The following is a 20,736-nucleotide window of genomic DNA, read 5'->3' on the forward strand; positions in this document are numbered from 1 at the left end:
ATTATCATTCAGTTATGACACCAGTGAAAATTCATGATAGTACTTCATGAAAGAATAATTCCACTAACACTTCTTTTTTTTCCCATTTCACAACACTTTTTTTAGTGCTGGATGTCTTTTTCACAATATGGAAGACAGGATTTACTATTGTCCCTAATGAATATAAAGCATTTGTGTTCCAGATAAATTGCAATCTTTCTGTATTTGTTTTGAAGTTGCAAAGTGCAAAGCTGTGGCTCTTAAGTCTCCTCAGTCACGTGCACACAGACCAAGCAATTTTATAAACGTGCATAATAGAGCACACTAATGAATACTAACCAGAGTATTAACAAGTATTAATCAACAATGGTATTGCTTTTTCCTCAGACTGTTTTTTATATTATAATCTGTAAAAAATATATATAATAGAACGTAATAATAATAAGTAATAATAAGATTAACTTGGAAGGAAAAAAAATGGATTTTCTTGCTTTAAGCTACATGTAGTATTAGTTATGTGGTAATCTGCTGATGGCATGGGAAATATGAATTATTAGTACCTGTTTTTTGTTCTGTATTTAGGATCTTCATTCAGCAACAGAACTTTATTATATAATGATACTTTAAAAAAAGTACTAAGCACAGTTAATTGATGAGGCTCTGGCATTTCTGTTTACCCTTGTTGGAAAGTAGTACTTGTACAAGAAATGTGGTGTTCATAGAATCATGGGATGGTCAGGGTTGGAAGGCATCTTTAAGGTCATCCAGTTCCAGCCCCCCGCTACAGGCGGGGATATCTCACTGGACCAGATCACTAACAGCCGCATCAAACTTGGCCTTGAATGCTTTCAGGGCATCCACAGCCACACTGGGCAACATGTTCCAGTGTCTCACCACCCTGACGGTAAGAATTTCTTCCTGATATCTAGTCAAAATCTACTCTATTATAGTTTATAGCCATTTCCCATTGTCCTGTCACTACATGTCCTTATCAAAAGTCTGTCCCCAGCTTTCCTGCAGGCCATTTTCTGGTACTGGAAGGCTGCTATGAGGTCCCACCGGAGCCTTCTATTCCCTGGGCTGAAGAGGCCCAAATCTCTCATTCTGTCCCTGTAGATGAGGTGCTCAAGCCCTCAGGAGCCCTTAGGAGAAACCCTCCTAAAATATACAGTATCATTAATATGTAAATATAAAAGCATTTTAATTTAAAATATTTTTCTTAAAATATTTTTTTAGAAAAAAGAGAGAGGAACAAAAAACATAAATCTAGTGGGAAATTTCATCTTGTTTTTGTGAAACTAACACATCAGTCTGGTTTGACAGCAATAGCTGCAATTCTTAGTGAGCTTTCAAGGTGTTCATTAGAGAATTTTGATGACATTTTACTCCTTATACTTTATCCTTGACAATAATGGTATAAAATATACATACTGCCAAAAAATGATGACATGAGTAAGGTGTGACTGTGAAGAGAGGATATTTTTCTCTGTAAAGACGGGGATTATGGAAGTCCAGATTTTTTATTTGAATTGCAACTCTATATATTCCATTTGCAAATTTGCAGGTCATGTATTTATATCAGGTGAAAATGGTCTTGAAAGTGTAAATTGTGATAAGTGATAATTTTTTTAAGGCAGTCTTGAAACTCCAAGTTGTGGGGTGCACTTTATATGCCCAATGGACAGGATGTCATCCAGAGAGACCTAGACAGGCTCGAGCAGTGACCCCAAGAGAACCTGAAATTCAGCAGATCTGAGTGCAAGGTCTTGCACCTGGGTTGAGGCAACCTCCACAACCGACACAAGCTGGAGGATGAAATGATTGAGCATAGCCCTGCCGAAAAGGACTTGGGAGTACTGGTGGATTGCAAACTGGACATGAGCCAGTAAGGTGACCTTGCAGCCCAGAAAGCAAACCGCACCCTGAGCTTCATCATAAAAAGCATGGCCAGCAGGTCAAGGAAGGTGATCCTGCCCCTCTATTCTGCACTGCTGAGACCTCACCTGAAGTTCTGCATACAGATGTGGAGTCCTTAGAATAGGAGAAACATGGATCTTTTGGAGCACATCCAGATGAGGGACGTGCACACAAATGATCCCAGGGATGGAACACCTCCCCTTTGAGGACAGGCTGAGAAAGCTGGGGCTGTTCAGCCTGAAGAAGAAAAGGCTCTGGGGAGATCTGATAGCAGCCTTCCAGTATCTAAAGAGGAGCTGTAAGAAAGAAGGGGACAGACTCTTTATCAAGGTCTTGGTGATAGGACAGTGGGAAATGGTTTCAAACTTAGCAGAGATTTAGTTTGGGTATAAGGAATTCTTTTACAGTGAGGGTGGTGAGGTGCAGGAACAGGTTGTCCAGAGATGTGGTGGAAGCCCTGTCCCTGGAGACATTCAAGGTCAGTTGGGCCAGGCTCCGAGCACCCTGCTCCGGCAGTGGATGTCCCTGTTCTTTGCCGGGAGTTGGACCAGATAGACTGCCAAAAGTCCCTTCCACCTCTAAGAATTCTATGGTTCTATTTTCAAGTTCTTCCATGAAATCGGAAATCATGGCTGCATATTCTTCGCTGTTCAGTGCCTTGTCTTCAGCCAATATATCAAAATGTACATGATTATTTGCCACCACTTGAGTCAGCACTGCACAGTACTGCCCTCATGCTCGGGTTTCTGTTAACACAGTGTTAATAATGCACCAATGATCTGGCTGTTGCTGAGAGATGGATTTGTGCCCTGGGCTGCTCCGTGGGGAAGAACTGCCACCTTTAAATCCAGGGAAGGAGGTTGGCCACATTGCAAGTCGTGCTGGACTGATTGTGGCCTGAGGGCCATGGGTTGGACACGCCTGACGTAGGCCATTTTCCATGAAGGCTTTTTTATTTGCATTCCCACTACAATACCATCTCCTTTATTTGTTTTTGGAGTTAACTGTTTAGTTAGCAATGAGGAATCCTGTTCTAGGTCTGTGGCTTAGATATCACGTGGTTTTTCCTGCTTTTGAATTGGAGGGTTAGGATTTTTCAGTGTGTTTAGTGTTTTGGCTAGAAGAAGAACTCTGTTCCTACGGAACACAACATTTAATTAGACCAAAGTTTAGCAGAACATTACTGTGGCTTAATAGTGACCACTCTCACATTACTTTACTAGTAAAGCAGCTAATGGCCACACTTATCCAGATACGAAGAAGATGACTCGATTCAGGGCTCCTGGCAAGCTGTAAAATGCTGCTGCTCATACAGGTTTCTGTCTTCCGAGCTGCAACCATGCATCATTCTATAACTTAAAACTGACAGCATGGTATGTTTTTCTAAAAGAAAAACTTCTTCTGCATTGCGGAGATAAAAATAAAAAAAACAAATAAACAAACAGACAAGCAGAAAAAAAAGAAAACACCCAATAGCACTTGAGAGTAGAAAACAGTACCAATTAGTAACGCCCACCTCAACAGTACTTTGTATAAAATTAGGACGGACAGGCTTGTGAGACATACCTTGTAAGAAGTCTGACATGTTTTGAAAATACAGATAAATCCTCCTATCCATGAGCAGAATGTGCTTTGATGTACAAAACCTGCTTTTCGTTTGTCAGGAACCATGTTCAGTTTTTTCAGTACATGGAGAGGTGGCCAGTGGTCACAGATGGATTGGTGGAGACAAGACTCTATAGGTGACTGCAAGCCTGGTGCCAAAAAAATTGTATTTAAATCTGAAATTTGTATCCTGAGTTTACTCCAAAAGATGAGCTTCCTTAGGACACGAAAATACTACTGGCCTCTTAAGAACATTCCCAATTCCATTTAACAAACACTTGAGATTTCTTCTTTTTTGTTTTTTGTGACTGAGATGGACTTAAATATCTGGCCTATAGATAAATGGAATTATTTATTTTCTGAGTCATTCTTACCTGCTATCAAAGGTCTTTTATTTGATCATCATTTTAATGAGAAATCGCAGATGGGAGAAACAGTAAGCATAAAAATCAAGTTTAAAGTAGTTGCAAAAGCATTATGAATCCTCAAATCTGTCTTAACTCCTCACCTTTATGACTTATTTAAGCATATCTCAAAAAGTATGATTTCAAGTTGACAGGATAAGCAAGTTCTTGTGACATAAATTTCATATAATGAGCTCTGCTGGAACTGTGTAAAAATTAAAATTGGCAGAATCACCTGTAGAATCTAAGCAGGGTTTTGATCTCTGGATAAAAATTACAAGCTTGATATGTTTTCAGGAAAATGAAGATCAAGAGTCTCACATCTGTCTTTTGTCTGATTTCTGGCACTGTGGTACTTGCTATGAAGTGTTCCTGAAGCTTCCTGTGTTGATAACCCATGATCAGGGCTCTGCTGAAGCTTTTCAGGGAGGGTTCATAAGGCCTGTGTTCTGAGATCTGCATTCGTGGAAACAGTGAGAGAGGAGGTGCGCGTCTATGCAGGATTAGCTTGTAATTAAGTTCCCTTTAACCTGGGAACTGCTGTGCAGTCTTCAGCAAAATAAATGCAATTGGAATTTACATCCAAGAGCTGTCTAGGAACAAAGCCTGTTGCATGTACTCAGAGTTGGGGTACGGGTTATCTTGTATACCGGCTAAATATTTTGAGTTAATGACGGCAGTTAATATATCACTCATTTGCAAATGAGCAGCTTCAGGTCTCAGTAACTGACAAATCTCCTTCAGGCCACTACACTTTTGTGTATGTCCTGAGATAACTGACCAGGTGTAACTTCATACTTTGCATTCTGTCCATGAGTTTGCCATGGACAACATTTTCCCTTCCTGGGTCCGTCAGTCGGGCAGAGAGGAAGAAGTAGAAAGAAGTTCAGTGTATACTTACTTTCTTACCGATCCTAGTGGACTTCGTGTTCTGTAGTCTGAGTAATCCCTGAAGGCTGAGCTTTTCTAGAGCTCTGTTTTCTCTGAAAAACATGCCAGTTTATGGCAACTGCCTGGTTTCCTAAGTCATACATAAGCATAGTCAGTGTGTGCATGTGAGTGTCAGTGTGCCAGTACCTCTTACTAGCAGTTGAACCCCTTAGCTGACTTAAACAACATTTGGAAGAGAAAAGTGATAAGCTTAAGACATAAGTTCATACAATTTTCACAAAAAACATGTAAAATATACTGTTTTTACTGAGGGAAAGGTTGTGAGAGAAGCTTAATTAATGGGGATTTCACAAAGAAAGAGTTGTTTTCAGTACTGCAGTTACTGTTACCAGAGAGTAACAAGTTCAGTTTTCATTAAACAGACTCCAGAAATCTTGATCCTTTGAGGCTTCACATTCTCCTTGTACACCTTTTAAAAGTGTTAGTAAATAAGTAATAGTAAATAACAGTGTCCTCATGAGTGTTGTCTCTTGTATCAGTATCATCAGACAGCTTGAGGTAGGCTGAATGTCATGCTATCTGGGGTTACTTCTGAGAATGCTCTGCAATTATTGTCTGTGCTTTGCTGTAGCTTTGAAGTCTTTAATGCTTGCTCTTCTGCAGTCTTAACTACTTCCATATATTTTGTGCATGTAGAAAACCTATCCTGATGTTGAAATCTTAGAATGGGCTTCAAAACTGAGTGAAAGATGAAGATTCTATATTCCTCATTTTCTTCCTCCTCATGGAAGTAGACATGGATTTGTCTGAGAGAATAGAGTCCTTAGTCTCTCAAACATGCATTCTGTATGGTTTGTGTTCTTGCACCTGGAAGAAATGCTTGTGTTCAATAATCCAGGCTCAGGCAGAATTTGTGATGAATCACAATTTATTTTACATTTCTGTAAAAGTGGATGTCCTGGTTGTAGACACCAGCACGCTGGAAAGATACAGCAGTTTGTATTCGCTACGGCCTGACTGCAAGTGAGCCCTTTCCCCATTGGCTATGGTATTTGGGGTTCACATTCTTATCGGTACATCTATCATGTGCTCATCCCCCCTAGGACCTTCCCCCTTGGTTTCCTTTGTTCATTACATACTTTGTAATCTGGATTCAGATTTTGTTGCTTTGACCAACTGGAGTTATCTTTGTGTCATGTTTGACAAAGTCCATCCCCCTCTGTCCTGTCAAGTGTGCAATATGTACAAGTAGTTGATAAAGCCTGTCAATGTCTGTCTTGCCAAGGAAGGAAGATTTAAAAACAGTTGCCAAGCTAGCATCTCCTGCCATATATCCACACATTAAGTTCGTTTAACCAATTCTCAGGTTTTATTTTGCAAGAACATCTTATCCTTTCTTCTTCAATCTCAATTTCCCATTTTTCTTTTTGTCATCTAACTGTTAGCACACATAATCTTTGGGCCTAACCACAAGCAGAAACTTATCTTGTATCCCTTTGGTTTCACAACACACTACTGCTATGTAAAAACATTTCTTCCCCCACATACCATGTGGGAAGTCCTTGCTTCATCCTTGTCTGTCTCAGACTGAGATTCCCTGTGAAGAGTTAACCAGTGACAGGAGCAGCCTCAGTAGAGATATGGCCTCTGTTAATTACACGGTTCCTGACTTGTGTTTGTGCACTTTTCAGATTTTTGGAGTCCTAATAAGTTTCATGGGTTGTATCTAGACAAGACCCGTCCATCCTGTGGCCTGCAAGCTGCACAAAGCCCTAAATAACTAGTAATGTGTCCCCAAGAGGTTGTAGAATGTTTAACGCTATTAAGTGATTTTTCAGTGATATTTTTCATTAACTGATTGTGCATGGCACAAGCACGGACTGTGTAAGTGGCAATGGAACACTGTGGAGGGAAGGGCATTGCTAACACCACCTTCTGTAACTGCCACATACAGTCAAATCAAACCCGTGTGTGTTACATTTCACATGCACTTGCACCACTTGGCAAGTAAAACACAGTGATTAATGTAACATTTCAACCTACCTATATGTGTGCATGCCTGTGGCACCCAGCTATGGTTGGTAAAAAAAGCATACCCAAATGGGACTTAGAAAATTCATAGAAGATTATGCAATAGCCACCTGCAGCTCATGTTATATGAAATGCCACTGCATCATACTGTCATTGGAAAATCTGGGAACAAAACTCTCTAACTCCAGTATTGTGTTAGAGAGCAGGCATTGTTTTTAATGCACGATTTGTACTGGGTGACTTGGCAAATCAAGTGCGCTTTCTTGGAGTTCGGGTGCTACATTTATTCAGTTAAAACACACATATGCAATATATTTCCTGGAAATAACATATATATTCATTCTTTTTCCAAGGACTAATTAATATATGCTAATGTCCTCTGAGCATGCGCTGTACAGTTCTTTGGTGGTCTTAAGACCCAGTACTTCATCCCCTTTATTCCATCTTGAGCTTCTTCACTATGACCTTTGGCTGATTTTCAGTGTTTTTTTCCTAATTTGGCGAATTTTCATTGATTGTTACACCATAATGAACGAGTTCTTATCTTGGTACGTTATAACTCAAAACAATCTATATGAAAACCAAAAAGGATCCTTGAACCTGGTGGATACAAAGATCCCAGTACATAACACATAGATAAGAACTGGATATTGTGGCTTCAGTGAAGCAAGGACTTGTTCATACAAATGAGTCTCTTAGGCCTTCACATACCAAGCAAAGGTAAACTGGAAAATCTTGTTGAAATAGCACACATCAATTCCTTTTGCTAAACTAATGTCTTGGTCCTTAAGCTAGTATGTATTGATCCCCATTGCTAAACCAGCCTATATCAATCCCTCCTTTTCTTTTGAGGATTATGATGTTTATATCTTAATCCTCACCAGCTTTAGCTCTTCACATTTAGGGATACATCCCCAACACTGAATCATACAACAAGCAAGAATGCATATAGTTACTACATATGCTGTCCTTATGAATACCTTATTTAACTTATCCAACCCAGAAACCAGGAAATCATTTTGGTCAAAAGGTTGGTTAAGCTCTAACTTGCCTCACCTTGTGTTATCCTGTGCAGTACTTTGTATGAGATCTTGCCAGGGCACATTCTGGGATTCTTAGGATCGCTATGTCACAGGATTGCTTCCATAATTGAAAAATAGGGCCCCTTGTAGGACGAAGGAAATAGCTGTGTGGGCCAGAGACTTTTGGATGAATATTTTTGTGGCCTTAGCAAAGATATACTGATTACTAAAGAACCACAGTTGTCCATATCCATCATGTCACGGCCACTGTTGATGGCTTTAAATCAATTGAACGTGTCTGAAGAGGCTCTGCCTGATGAAAATCAACTTCTACATGACTGAGTTGAAAAATTTGAAAGATGGGTCACAGTACTGATGGGAAACAAACTGAATCATGTTATTCCCCTACAAAAGGTCTAAAACATCTTTTCAGAATGTACCAAGGACCCTGAACAAGGAAATGCGCATAAAATAGGCTCTATAAATGAGGGAACTAAAAAGTTGGATCTTGAGACTCTCTGTGAGCTGGATCCCTTTGAGATTCATCCTGTCATGATGCAAAAAAAACAAAAAAACTCACAAAACCAACCAAAAAAGATGCAAGATGGATCAGTAGAAGTGTCCCTTGACCAGTGTCCCCCCACCCAGATTGCACTGCATGCAGTGGCACACCCACACGCAGCAGCCGAACTAGCGGACCTGGTGCAGAGGTTTAGACAAAAGCTGAGAGAAGGCATAGCAGCATGGCTGCTCCGGTTGAGGGACATGGGGGCCGAGTGCATGGCAGTAAATGGACCAGAAATTTCAAAACTGGCATCCATTGCTCACCCTGCCCTCGGGAAAAGTCTATATGCAACAGTCCCACATAATGAAGAAAATCGTTCATTAATTCAATGGCTAATTGGCTGCATGCTGAGTAAAATGCCCAAATAAAAATGATGTATCTTTAAGCACAGGTTTATCTTTGGAAGACTTACAAAACTATATTACAGAATTAGGTTTGAAAGAGGCAGTCTATGAGGATGCCTTTGAAAGTCTGGATCTGATGACATTTTCATCAGGAATGAGAGATCTCATCCTGCAACAAAGCCCATATCCCAGTATGGTACTTTGGTACCCATAGTAAACCCCCTGGTGGCCTTGGAGGCTGTAATACAACAGGCTGCCCAATTAACTGGGGATCTGTGGGAGACAGGGCGCTTACAGGGTCCGAATTGCGGTGGAGAGGTTGGAGGTCTGTCTGCAATCATAACTTTGGAGACTGGCCTCTGAAAGATTCCAATCTGGACCCATTAGGTTCTCAAGAAAGCAAATGTTTAATGACCTGATTAGAGCAAGAGTTCAATTTAAAAGGATTGACAGATTGCCTAATCAGGTCCGACTATAATATGGAGGCTATTACCTGACAAATAAAGATTTCAATCCTCCCCTAAAGGGAAAGCAGTTAGAATCATAGGATGGATTCCATGAGAAATACGGAATCTAGAGGATTTCATAGTCCCATCAAAAAAGCTTAAACCTCCACATGCAGCCTGGGTAGGCGTGGCTGAGCCAGCAGTGGAAAAGGATTTGGGTATTGCAGAGCTAATGATGTGATGGGAAAAGAAATCCCTTTGGATAGGACCTGCAGAGGGGACCAGAGGGCCTATGTTAAATTAATGATTCATTGGTACCAAAATAATATTCAGCGGGTTATGGCACTAGTGGATACCAGAGCAAAAATACTGATTGCATATGGCAACCCAAATCAATTTTCAGGCACGAAGAAAATGATAGGTGGATTCGGAGGACATGTAATCCAAACATGGTTGAAGCTGGGGTTGGGCGTCTCCCACCCTGGCAGTATAGGGTGTCTATCATCCCAATTCCAGAGTATACATTGGGAACAGACATTCTGTGGAGTATGACTCCACACTAGTGTGGAAGAGTTCAGACTAAGTGAAAGATGGATTAGCATCCAGGTGGTGCAGGCAATTTTAAGAGGCCACACAAAACCTGACCTCATTCGTTTGCTGCGACCACACCAGATCACAAATACAAAACAGTATTGACACCTGGATGGGCAAAAAGAAACCACCAAGACTGTGCAGGAGCTGGAGAGAGCAAGGATTACAAGATCACAGCCCATAAAACTCCCCCATATGGCCAGTCAGGAAGTTGGATGGTATGTGGCAAATGGTGGTGGGCTACAGAGAACTGCATAAAGTCACACCACCAATCCATGCAGACATACCCAATGTCGCCTCGCTCATGGATACATTAAGTAGAGAAAAAGAAACTTATCACTGCATTCTGTACCTAGCAAATGCATTCTTCAGCATTCCAATTGCTTATGAATCCCAGGACAAGCTTGCATTTCCACGGGAGGGCAGGCAGTGGACTTCTCAAGTCAGCATCAGGGTACATGCATCCTTTTGTCATAATCTGGTGGCATGTGACTTGGAACAAACTGTCTACTGCCAAATGTAGCACTGTATTAACTCTCCGACTTAACGGAGTCATTGGAGAAGGCAGTAACTTCACTAACTGCCTACTTACAGGAGAAGGGGTGGGCTATAAGCCCACAGAAAGCACTAGGACTGGGGCTACGGGTTAAATTCTGAGGTGTTGTCTGTTTGAGTAAGACCAAGGTCTTACCCTGCGTGATCATAGATAAGGTCCAGGCATTCCTGGTTCTCACAACACTGAAGCAGTTGAAGGAGCTTTTGAGTATATTAGGATACTGGTAATCCTTTTTTCCTCAGCGCAACTGCTGAAACCTCTATATTGACTAATAAAAAGAAGGCCAAGTATGGGATTGGGGTAGAACAGAACAAGAAGCCTTCCAACAGGCAAAAATAGTTGTTAAACAGTCGCAAGCACTGGGTGTATTTGATCCAAGCCTTCAGCTGAATTAGATGTGCACGTGACTCAAGAAGGGTTTGGCTGGGTGTGGTAGCAGAGCCAGAGTTCCATTTGAACTGTGGGTGCCCCACCCCTGGAGGCATTCAAGGCCAGGGTGGATGTGATTCTGGGCAGCCCGTTCTCTTGGTAGGCAGTACTGGAAGGCCACCATGAGGTCTCCCCGGAGCCTCCTCTTCTCCACACTAAACAAGCCCAGTTCCCTCAACCTTTCCTCATAGGAGAGGTGCTCCAGCCCTCTGAACATCTTAGTGCCTTCCACTGGACTCGTTCCAAGAGCTCTGTGTCTGTCTTGTTCTGGGGTCTCCAGGCCTGGATGCAGTACTGCAGATGGGGCCTCACAAGAGCTGAGCAGAGGGGGACGATCACCTCCCTCTTCCACATTTGCAGTCACTCGAGGCTAATCCTTACAGACATCATTTACATTTCTGAAGTAAGGTGGTTAAGCTGGGTAAAATGGTAAAAACATTTTATAATATATGAAATGAAGTCAAGTTGTTTATGGAATAAAAAAAAAAATTGACCAGAACTTGAGGATAAAAATTGGCTGACAGGTTTAGCAATTTTTTTCTTCTGGATTTGGCCACTTATTTAAATGAGTTAAACCACCATCTTCAGAGTGAAAATCAACTTATCTGTACAATGTTTCAAACAATAACAGCATTCAAAATGAAACTTAAATTATGGCAAGTTCAAGTTATGGTGAATAATTTTGTGCATTTTGATGTGTTGGCTAAACACAGACCTGTGAACAGCAAAAAACAAGCCTTAAGATTTCTAAAAAAATCGTTTTTTTAGTATTTTTGAGACTCCATTTTCAGTTGGTACAAATAAACTACCTGTGAAATGTACAGAGTTGCAATCGGATTCATCTGAAAAAAGAAGATTGATCTTATCTCTTTACTAGACTTCTGTAAGATCAGTCTTACCAGAGGAAGATATCCCTTGCTTCACTGCCATTTGGCAGTATGTCCATGTAGGAACAACTGTTGTTAAGGATGAAGCACAGGAAGAACAACATTTCATCAAAAATCTCTAATGGACACCTTGAGAATTTAAGAAGTGCAACCACTGCCATCAAACCATCCTCTCGTATTAATTTCACAAAACCAAGGTAAAACATCCCATTAGTTCTGTTTTCTACCTTTGGTAGATATCACTATTCTCATGTAAACTGTGAGAATTCTCTCTTTGTCTGATTTCAAGATGAAAGGCTTTTTTGGGGGGAGTAGATCTGAACTACATTGCCTCACTGATTGGTGTATCTTTTGCAATTAATTACACAGGTGACACATTTCACAGCTGTGTTTTAGGCACAGAAGGGTAATCACGTACTTCCTCTGGCAAATTATCTGAGAGAAAGGGACAAGGTTGTGTGTTAGAGATCCTCATACGAGACAGCTGTTGGGCTCACACTGCATTCAGTGTAATGCTTATTTCCCTTTCTGGCTTTGGACAACTTTCTAGTTGTATAATTATTTCCATAATTTATGTGAAGTGGAGACTGCAGTGGCAGTACTTTACAAGGCTATAGTAACTTGAAGAAGAGTAGATGTTTAGGCAGAAAAAAACAAGCTTTTCACCTCCTCTTGCTAGAAGCATATTTATCTGTAGTCATTAATGATTAACAGCTGGTTGGTGGAGAGATTATATTTTGTTGATCACATCCATAGGGATCTGATGATGTCCATCTTGCTATTTTATTCCTAAGAACTGTATTTCCTGTGCAGGTCCCTTGACCTTACTTGTTTTATGGCTAAGCTGGTCTTCAGAAGGATTTTGATTATTTTCTTCCCTTTCTCAAAAACTTCCTCTGCTGTGTTGCCTCACAGGATGATATCATCAAGGAATTCCAGGTGTTCCTGCAGTTCTCTATTCTGGTACAGTCTGGATCAGCCCATGGCAAACTGTAGGCCTAGGTTTCAACCCTGGGAAGCAGATGATTCCAGGTGTACTGGATGCTCCTCCAAATGAAAGCCAGCCGTGGTCTGCACTCAGATAACAAAGGGATGGGAAAAAAAAAAAAGGCATCAGTGTAGCGTACCATTTAGCTGCCTTTGATTCCAGTTCAGATGGAAAGATGAGCGTGACTCAGTGGCACAATTCAGTGATGTGACTTCATTCAGGCCATGGTGGCCCATTGTTAGCCTCCACTCTCAGATAGTATCTTTCACACTGGCCATATGGGACTACTAAAGGATGAATGAGTCCTGCAGATTATTTCTTGGTTCTCCATTTGCATAATAAGTTTATGGATGGGAATCAAGGAGTCTCAGTTTGTGAGATATTGCCACTGGTGTGCATTGTTCTGGTAGTGATCAGCACCTGCAGTTCTTCTGCAGCAACTCTCCAACAGAAGGATCCTCTGAGAGACCGAGCAAAGCAATCAGCTGCTTTGTGTCTTATGTCTCCAAGGCAGTGTTACCAAAAGCCCTCCAGTTTCATTTTGGGTCACTGAAATACTCTCTGCTGAAGTAGTCTATGCCAAGGATGCAGGGAACCTCTGTGCCAGTCACAATGATTTTGCCCTTCATTCCCAGTTAAACTCACTTCAGCTCCCAATACCTTTAGTTCTTGGGATCCCACTGACACTCCAGAACAACAGATGGATTTTCCACTTCATAGACTGATGGATTTAAAGCACACTGTGCACCAGTATCCACTAGAGCTGTATACTTCTGTGGTTCTGATGTGCCAGGCTATTAAATCCACACAGTTCAATAAACTTTGTTATCCTTGTCTTCCATGTGGCTGGAGGCAGTGACCCTCTCATCTGCACCCACTGAGTTCAGGTTATTAGCCCCACTATCCCAGCATCGAGGTAACAATGTGTTGACCTGGATGATGACTCAAGTCTTTGCACATATCTCACAGGTCACCCATGGTTAGGGGTCAGACAGCTGTTGCCTCTGTGAGTTCTTCCTTTTCCTCCTCACGTTCTTGTTATGGCCCTCTTTCATCTGCTTCATCTTAATTTCCTTCTTATATCTTAGCAGGAGTAGTTTCTTCCCTTACTCAACGATCTGACTTTTGCAACCATTTTTCCCTGTTGTGTCTAGGGGTGAATGACACTGGCTGGTTTGTTCTCTGGCTGAACTGCAAGGCCTTGTCGCAAGGGTCGGGGTGGCCACAAGGTCTGTCACATTAAAATATGTTTTAAAAATTATTCTGCTTTCTTTCAAATTTCAGTGAATAACAAATGGACCTTCTTATCTCCCTGGCTGTTATCTGTTTTCTGTCAAATGTCAGTGTTACTGCAGTATCTGCTAGTGTTGGACCAGAGCAGAGAGCAGGCATTAGACTTTATTCAGTAGTGATGTACCAAGTCCTTAGTCCTATTTGCAATATTGCATGTTAAGCTCATTCTGAACTGAGATAACAAGGTTGTTACTGCAAATTTGAGGAAGTTTTTTACTGAGGAACTTGTTAAGCAACTTTGCTGTGTCTCAGGATCTTAGGCAGAAATGAGCTGTGGTTGTAAGTGTGGTCTCTATCAGCTGCTCTAGCACTGAAGTTTTAATTCTGTTTTTAAAATCAAGCAGTGGTTTAAAAGCAGTGAGCCACAAATGTCCTTATCTTTACAGTGAAGAAATGTCCAATCATAAGACTGAAGTGCAGTGTCCAATGTGCATGTTAATTAATTCAGCAGAGTAGTATAATATGTTGTGTCAAACTTGCAAAAAGATTTGCCTCAACTTGGCAAATTCTAATTCAATCCATGTTCACTACAGTGATCACTGCCATTAATATTTACAAAAGTCAAGAAGTACTTTTCCTGGAAGATGTGGTGGAATATTGTTTAGTTTTCTATGATCCCTGAAGGTCAACTATATATACATGAATGCATTCATACAGAAAAACTCATTGCCAGCAGTATTTTATTGTGATGGACATCAAAATAATAGACTTTTTGTTCCTTCTGAACATGTATTTTTCCTCCAAAAGCTAGATAGTAGTTCAGCCTTCTTCATTTTGGGTCTCATCCTTGAAGAACTAACGTGCCCTGCCATAACTTGTTCACGTAACAGCACAGGAAATAAAGGTTTAGACAGATTATATTGAGACTCTAGTTCAGGCACGTACAACCTGCTGCTCGTGGGCTGCATGCAACCCAGAGCAACTTGCAATACGGCCCATCCCTGTGACTTGAAGATGGCAGCTCTTCCTGTGGACTGGCCCTGGGCACGTGCTCATTACTCAGCAAGAACCAAATTGTCAGTATACTATTAACAGTGTCAGCTGATACCAGGGCATGGTGAAGGCAGTTGTGGCAAATAATTGTATGTGTTTTGATACATTCACTAAACACAGGGCTCTGAACAGCAAAGAATGCGCAGCAGTGCTTTCCGTTTTGATGAAGGAATTTGAAAATGGAATCAAAGAATCATAGAATCCTTAGAGTTGGAAGAGACCTGTAACAGTCACCTAGTCCAACTCCCCTGCAGTGAGCAGGGACATCCATTGCTGAGCAGGTGCTCAGAGCTGCCTCCAGACAGGCCCTGAATGTCTCGAGGGATAGAGCACCCATCACATCTCAGCACAACCTGTTCCTGTGCCTCACCACCCACACTGTAAAAGGCTTTTTCCTTACATCCAGCCTAAACTGCCACTCTTTAAGTAAGTTGGCAGGAAATATTTTGGTTATACCTTCCAACATTACATAAAAAGCTAACATCTCTTGAAGGCGTAGTGAGCTTTCTGTAGCACCTTATAATTTGTACTCCACACAAGCAGATAGGTATACTGAAGTGGCAGCAAAGAGCTGAAGTAACATTAGTGGGACAGCTTGCTCACCAGAGTATGGCACAGAGCAGGGCTGGAGCAGAGCTTGATTCACTCTGGAGCCCGATCTGGCGTCCGTTCTAGACAGAACACTGACCTCTGGGCAGTTCAGTGCTACCTCTGGCACCTCAGCTCTGCAGTCTGTTATCTGGTAGACATGCCCTCAGATGTATTTTTCTTCAGGTCCCCTGGGGCTGTCTCTTCCACACTCACTAGACAGCTTTAGATTCTAATTTAGTCCAAGGACAAAGAGAATGAATGTAGTGGGGTTGCAGAGAAGAACGGCACTGTGACAACAGCAAACAGCTAGTATTCATGTTTTATTTTAAGCTTGTTTCCTGTTTTTGACTGTGGCCGCTGACCTTGTCACAAAAACTTCCTTCCTCATTGCTTTGCTTAAAATATACATACATTGTTTATGTATGCATCTGTGTGACAGAGCATCAAAGATTGGACTTGTGAGATCATTCTGGTATCAACTCGAGCTCACCAAGAATGAGAACTGCAATAATGTCGCAGAAGGAGCTTCCTGCGAAGCCTTTTAACCTGGGAACACAGCTCTAAGAATATTACACTGCAGCCTGTATTCCCAACCCATTCTCTTGTAGCATGGGCAAGCAGATATTTCTCCTGATAGACAGGCTTGAGACAGTCTTCAGACTTGACCCAGACACTGAATCTCTCTCTACTACTTCACAGGAAAGAATTGAATCTGCATTTGTCCTCTGCGGTATGTAGTGAAAGAAAGAGTCACTAATCAGAAGTTTATTTAAATTGGAAGTGAGTTTCAATCACATAGAACTGAAAGATATACATAAAAATACAAGAGAATAATTCATCTTCCTATATCTTCCCCCATTCGTGAACTGACCAGAAATTTTGCCATCTAAATTTCCAATCTCCTCCCCGGTAATTCATTCACTTCCTGACTTTCTTTGGCTTGTGATAACACCACAAAACCCATCTGATTACTCATTAAGGCTTATTGTTCCTTATAATTATTATTTTTCTCTCATTTTTTTCAGAGAGTTTGACTTTCTAATCCACAGCCAAATGAATTTCAGCACTGGCTGTGTTGAAATAAGGTTTTCATCATTATGAGGGACTCCCAGTCTTCAATGACTATTGAGAACATTCATAAATAGGGAAGACTTCCTTTTCTGCATTTACTGGAATTGAGAAGGTTGTCGAAGACTAAGGTTGTTAAAAGTGGACTTCCTTGTGTTTATTCTCCCATAATCTTCTTGCTGCCTAGGAGTGCAACAGAACTGAAGTTTTTACACAGTAATGCATGCTGTGTCTCAGTTCTAGTATTGCATCATCACTGTTGCCAAAGCCTCATGCCCAGTGGTGGATGAGGTGTTGATTATAAATATTTTGCTCAAAATTTTTGGTTCATTTGTGTTCACATCTTTATATGATACTCAGTTGCAATCAGCCCTTAAATGGGGTCTGGGAGGTGCGCCCAGGCTCAACCCCCCTTCCAGTCACACAGCCAAATTGCCTTCACCTGTGGTCGCAGGGCTGACCCTGTTCTTTTCCCCAGGTGATCAATCAGTGGTTCAGGCTCTGATTCAGCAGTTCCCATACATCACGGTTTTATGATTTTTGTTATCAGTACTCCACATCATAACACCATGTAGTGTACTGGGAGTTAAAGAGTCAGTGCTCCAGTTCTGTCAGGATTTCCGAGTACCTGCTTCTGAGGAGAGAAGAACCACATGCTCCAGGGGACTTTGCAATTCTGTTTCCCATTCAGAGGGAAAGATAAAAACTTTGCAGCTCATGAGACATCTCTTTTTCCCTTTCTGTTCATTCCAGCAGTGCATGTGCTCATCTCACTTTCGGCAGTAGAGTAAGATCTTTGGTTTTTGGACAGTTTCATTTTATTTGATTTTTTAGCTTCAATTCCAATTGAATTGCATTATATTGTATCATATCGTGCTATCTTTCATGTGGATATATTTTCTAGTAAATTAGCTATCCTCCTCAGATCACTGACACTGTTTTGTTTTTAGGCTCATCTCCCTACCCTTTCCCCTTTTTCCCTTTCCCAGGGCATGGGTTCATGGGTCCCCCTGCCCCATTAGTCACAGAAGCAGGCTGAACCAGCCTGTAAACCACTGACTACACAGCACTCATTTTTTGTTTCTGTGTGCGTAACATACCTATGTGTTCAATTGAAACTTCATTTTCTTCTTTTCCTAGGTATTATAATAACTTTACCCAGTGCACAGAACGTGAAGCCAACAATGCAAGTTGCTTCTGGCCAAACCCCCTTGCAGAGAGCTTTATCACTGGAATTCATAAACAGTACTTTTCAAACTGTACTTTGGACAACATTCACTGGGAAGATCCGCCAGATGAAATTCTCGTAACTCTGATCTTGATTCCAGTCATATTGACATGTGCCATGATAATGCTGGTAGTATGGTGCAGTAAGAGAAGTGATATTCTAGTGTAAGTTGTTCCCAGTGGCTTTATTTTTAGCATTTCCTTCTTCAAGGAAAAAAACCAACAAACTAAGAAAGAAGGATGAAAAAAGAAACCACGTGAAAATTTCAGATCTGCATAAATGGAACCTGTGAGATGCTGGGACAGAGATTATGCTTCTGTGAACAAACAACTGCTTTCTTCTGTCAAAAGTCAGTGCTTCTGAGGTTGGTCATCAGTGTTCCTGGTGCAAAGACTTCACTGTTGTCGGGTATCATAACCATAGAATTCACAGGCATTTCTCAGGATTAAGGTAGTCCACAGGTAAGTGGGCCCCTTGGCTGCAAGAGAGGTAAAGTTACTTTCCCATAGGTAAAGCTAGTTGGTAAACCAGGTTTTGCAAAACTGTATGTAAATGTACATATACACGGTGTAGCATTATCCGTGAGTAAGGTGTTATCTGTTGAGTTTCTGTGCAGAACTCTTGTGGTTTTCATCTGTGAACCTTGTAACGCAGATGTAAGACCATTGGCAAAGAAACGGAACGTGGATGTGTAACCAAGCGACAAGCTCTTCTGGAAGTCAGTGCAAAACAACGTTATCAAGAACTGGAAATACTGTCTCGGCAAAGAACAATTAATGTGTCCAGTGCAACATGGGAAAAAGTAATGCTGTGTTATAAAATAGCTTAGGAAATGTATTTGAGCATAGCTGAGATTGTATGGCTTACAAACAAACTCTGGAAGGATACAGATCTTACTTTACAGAAAGTCTGTGAGAGGAAAATGATTGAGTATAAGGGAAGAAACTTTCATATACCAGACTATTTATTTTTCTCTTTCATTATTATTATAGCTGATGACTTGAATTCACTATATACTCCCTGCTCTCACTTTGATCTGTGCAAGTGACATCCTTCAAATAAATATTAAGGTGTGATGTTGATTGAGGTGCCTTTTAGAGGGTAATTTTGTACGATTTGTTTTTTGTCCTGTGAAGAGTGTGGGAATTGAAGTATGGATATCAAAGAGGTCTGAACATAACTTGGAACAGACATAGGAGGAAAGAGAAGAAAAATCTACTCAGAAGTCTTATTCTATAAAGCTATCCCAATTAACAATTTGAATAAATGTCATATGCCCAAAATAAAACAAATTTCTTGTTTGTATTATAATTTCTTTTTCATTTCACAAAATACCTTCCAGTCAAAAGCCCTTCCATTATAAGCAAATAAAGTCTGTTACAAGTAATTGCTCATTTTATTATGCAGTAAGCAGGCAAATAGCTGGAATGTCAAAGGAATGATATTCCATATCCTAGTTAGATTCTCTCTTTTAAGATTCTGGTCTGCTGTTTAATGACCAGGTATGAATCAAAGCACTCCCTATATTAAAAATGTTTATATGTAAGTACATAAATAACAAGTGTAGATACACTGTTTTGTGTTCACACCCTTTCACAATGGGTAAAAACACTGGCTTTTAAAAAAAATTACCTTATATGGTATAATTACGATTAATGTCGTAAGTTCGTATGTATTTTTCCAAATATATTCGTTCAATCTCTTGATGCTAATGGAAAATCACTCTTTGTAAAAGAAGTGTGAAATGTGTTCTAAGGATTTCTGTATTAAAATGTTTTGGTCCACAAAAACCTGTAATAAACAAAAATGATCATTCATTTGAACCAAAAGATTCATCAGATTCATCAACTCATTTTGTGTGGCTAAAATCAAATAATTTTCCAATTACTGATATTTTGCATAAAGTTTTCTTCTCATTTTACTTTAAATGTAATAGCAAAATATTTATTTGGAAACTGCATTAAAATAAATTCATGCTTTTTTTGCAAACCTATTCCTTTAACAGCTATTGCTGTGTTTCCTATGAGTTCTTGACGTCTGTTTCAAACTAAGTTCAACTGATCAACTAGTCATCTTAAAGGCATGAGCCCTCCAAAGATTGGCCTAGGAAATAGATGGAGAAGAAACTTTCAAGCTGATACATCATGCTAGTAGGTGTGCATTTTGAGTTCTTTAAAAAAAGGTCATACTTACATGGATTCTGTTCACATTTAAAATAAAATCTAGTGTGTACTTTTCAAAGAGCATAAGAAATGTAAGATTCAAAGATTAGGGGATTTTCTTGCATGAACTGGGGGGTAGGGTGTTGTTTAATCTTTTTGTGTGTTTGTGTGTCTTCTCTGAAGTAGGATATTGCACTGTTTTTTTATATAGTTGATAGGAGGGCAGATGGTTTGAAACTGCGTGTGCAAAAAGATTTCAATAATTTGGTGCATTTATCTCTAAGTCTTCAGAAGCAATTCTAGTGTTTATAATGGAAAAAGCAGCCACAGTGCCCAGTTTTTAACTGCTCTGTGCATTAATAGGGAGCCAGAATGGTAACTGTTGGATCCTTGACATCACCTATACTTTATGTTAGTGGGATTTAGTAGTTTTTTAATACTGTGTGAATCTACCTTTTCCCAATAGTCTGCTTTTCCAAGAAAATCATACCTAGGACTAAGAATCCGGCTCATTTTGTAGTTGGAATTTAATTTTCTGTTACGATTTAGTCTCAGAGGAAAATAAGCAGAGATTAAGCTAGAAAGAAAATAACTGGTGCATTTCCTTCCTAGAATTAGTATACTGGTTGAAACCAAGTGATGCGTAGGTTGGAAGAGAATTGATGACCTTCCAAGCAGCCAGCAAAGTCAGCCAGCTTTACTTCAGTAGCATGTGGGATTTTTTTGCATTCACGAAGATATGCAAA

The 20,736-nt window shown here is 40.5% G+C and overlaps 1 protein-coding gene across 1 annotated transcript in view; it reads left to right on the forward strand.

The window, feature by feature from the left end:
- The window catches only part of RAMP3 (receptor activity modifying protein 3), a 42,165-nt gene extending 22,208 nt beyond the window's left edge, over window positions 1-19,957 (forward strand). Inside the window, exon 4 of the mRNA XM_048939412.1 lies at window positions 17,741-19,957. Coding sequence (XP_048795369.1) covers window positions 17,741-17,996 — 256 coding nt within the window. The 3' untranslated portion in view covers window positions 17,997-19,957. The remainder of the gene's footprint in view (window positions 1-17,740) is intronic.
- The last annotated feature ends 779 nt before the right edge of the window (window positions 19,958-20,736 follow it).

This window comes from Lagopus muta, chromosome 3 (assembly GCF_023343835.1).
Source record: "Lagopus muta isolate bLagMut1 chromosome 3, bLagMut1 primary, whole genome shotgun sequence".
Lineage (NCBI taxonomy): Eukaryota > Metazoa > Chordata > Aves > Galliformes > Phasianidae > Lagopus > Lagopus muta.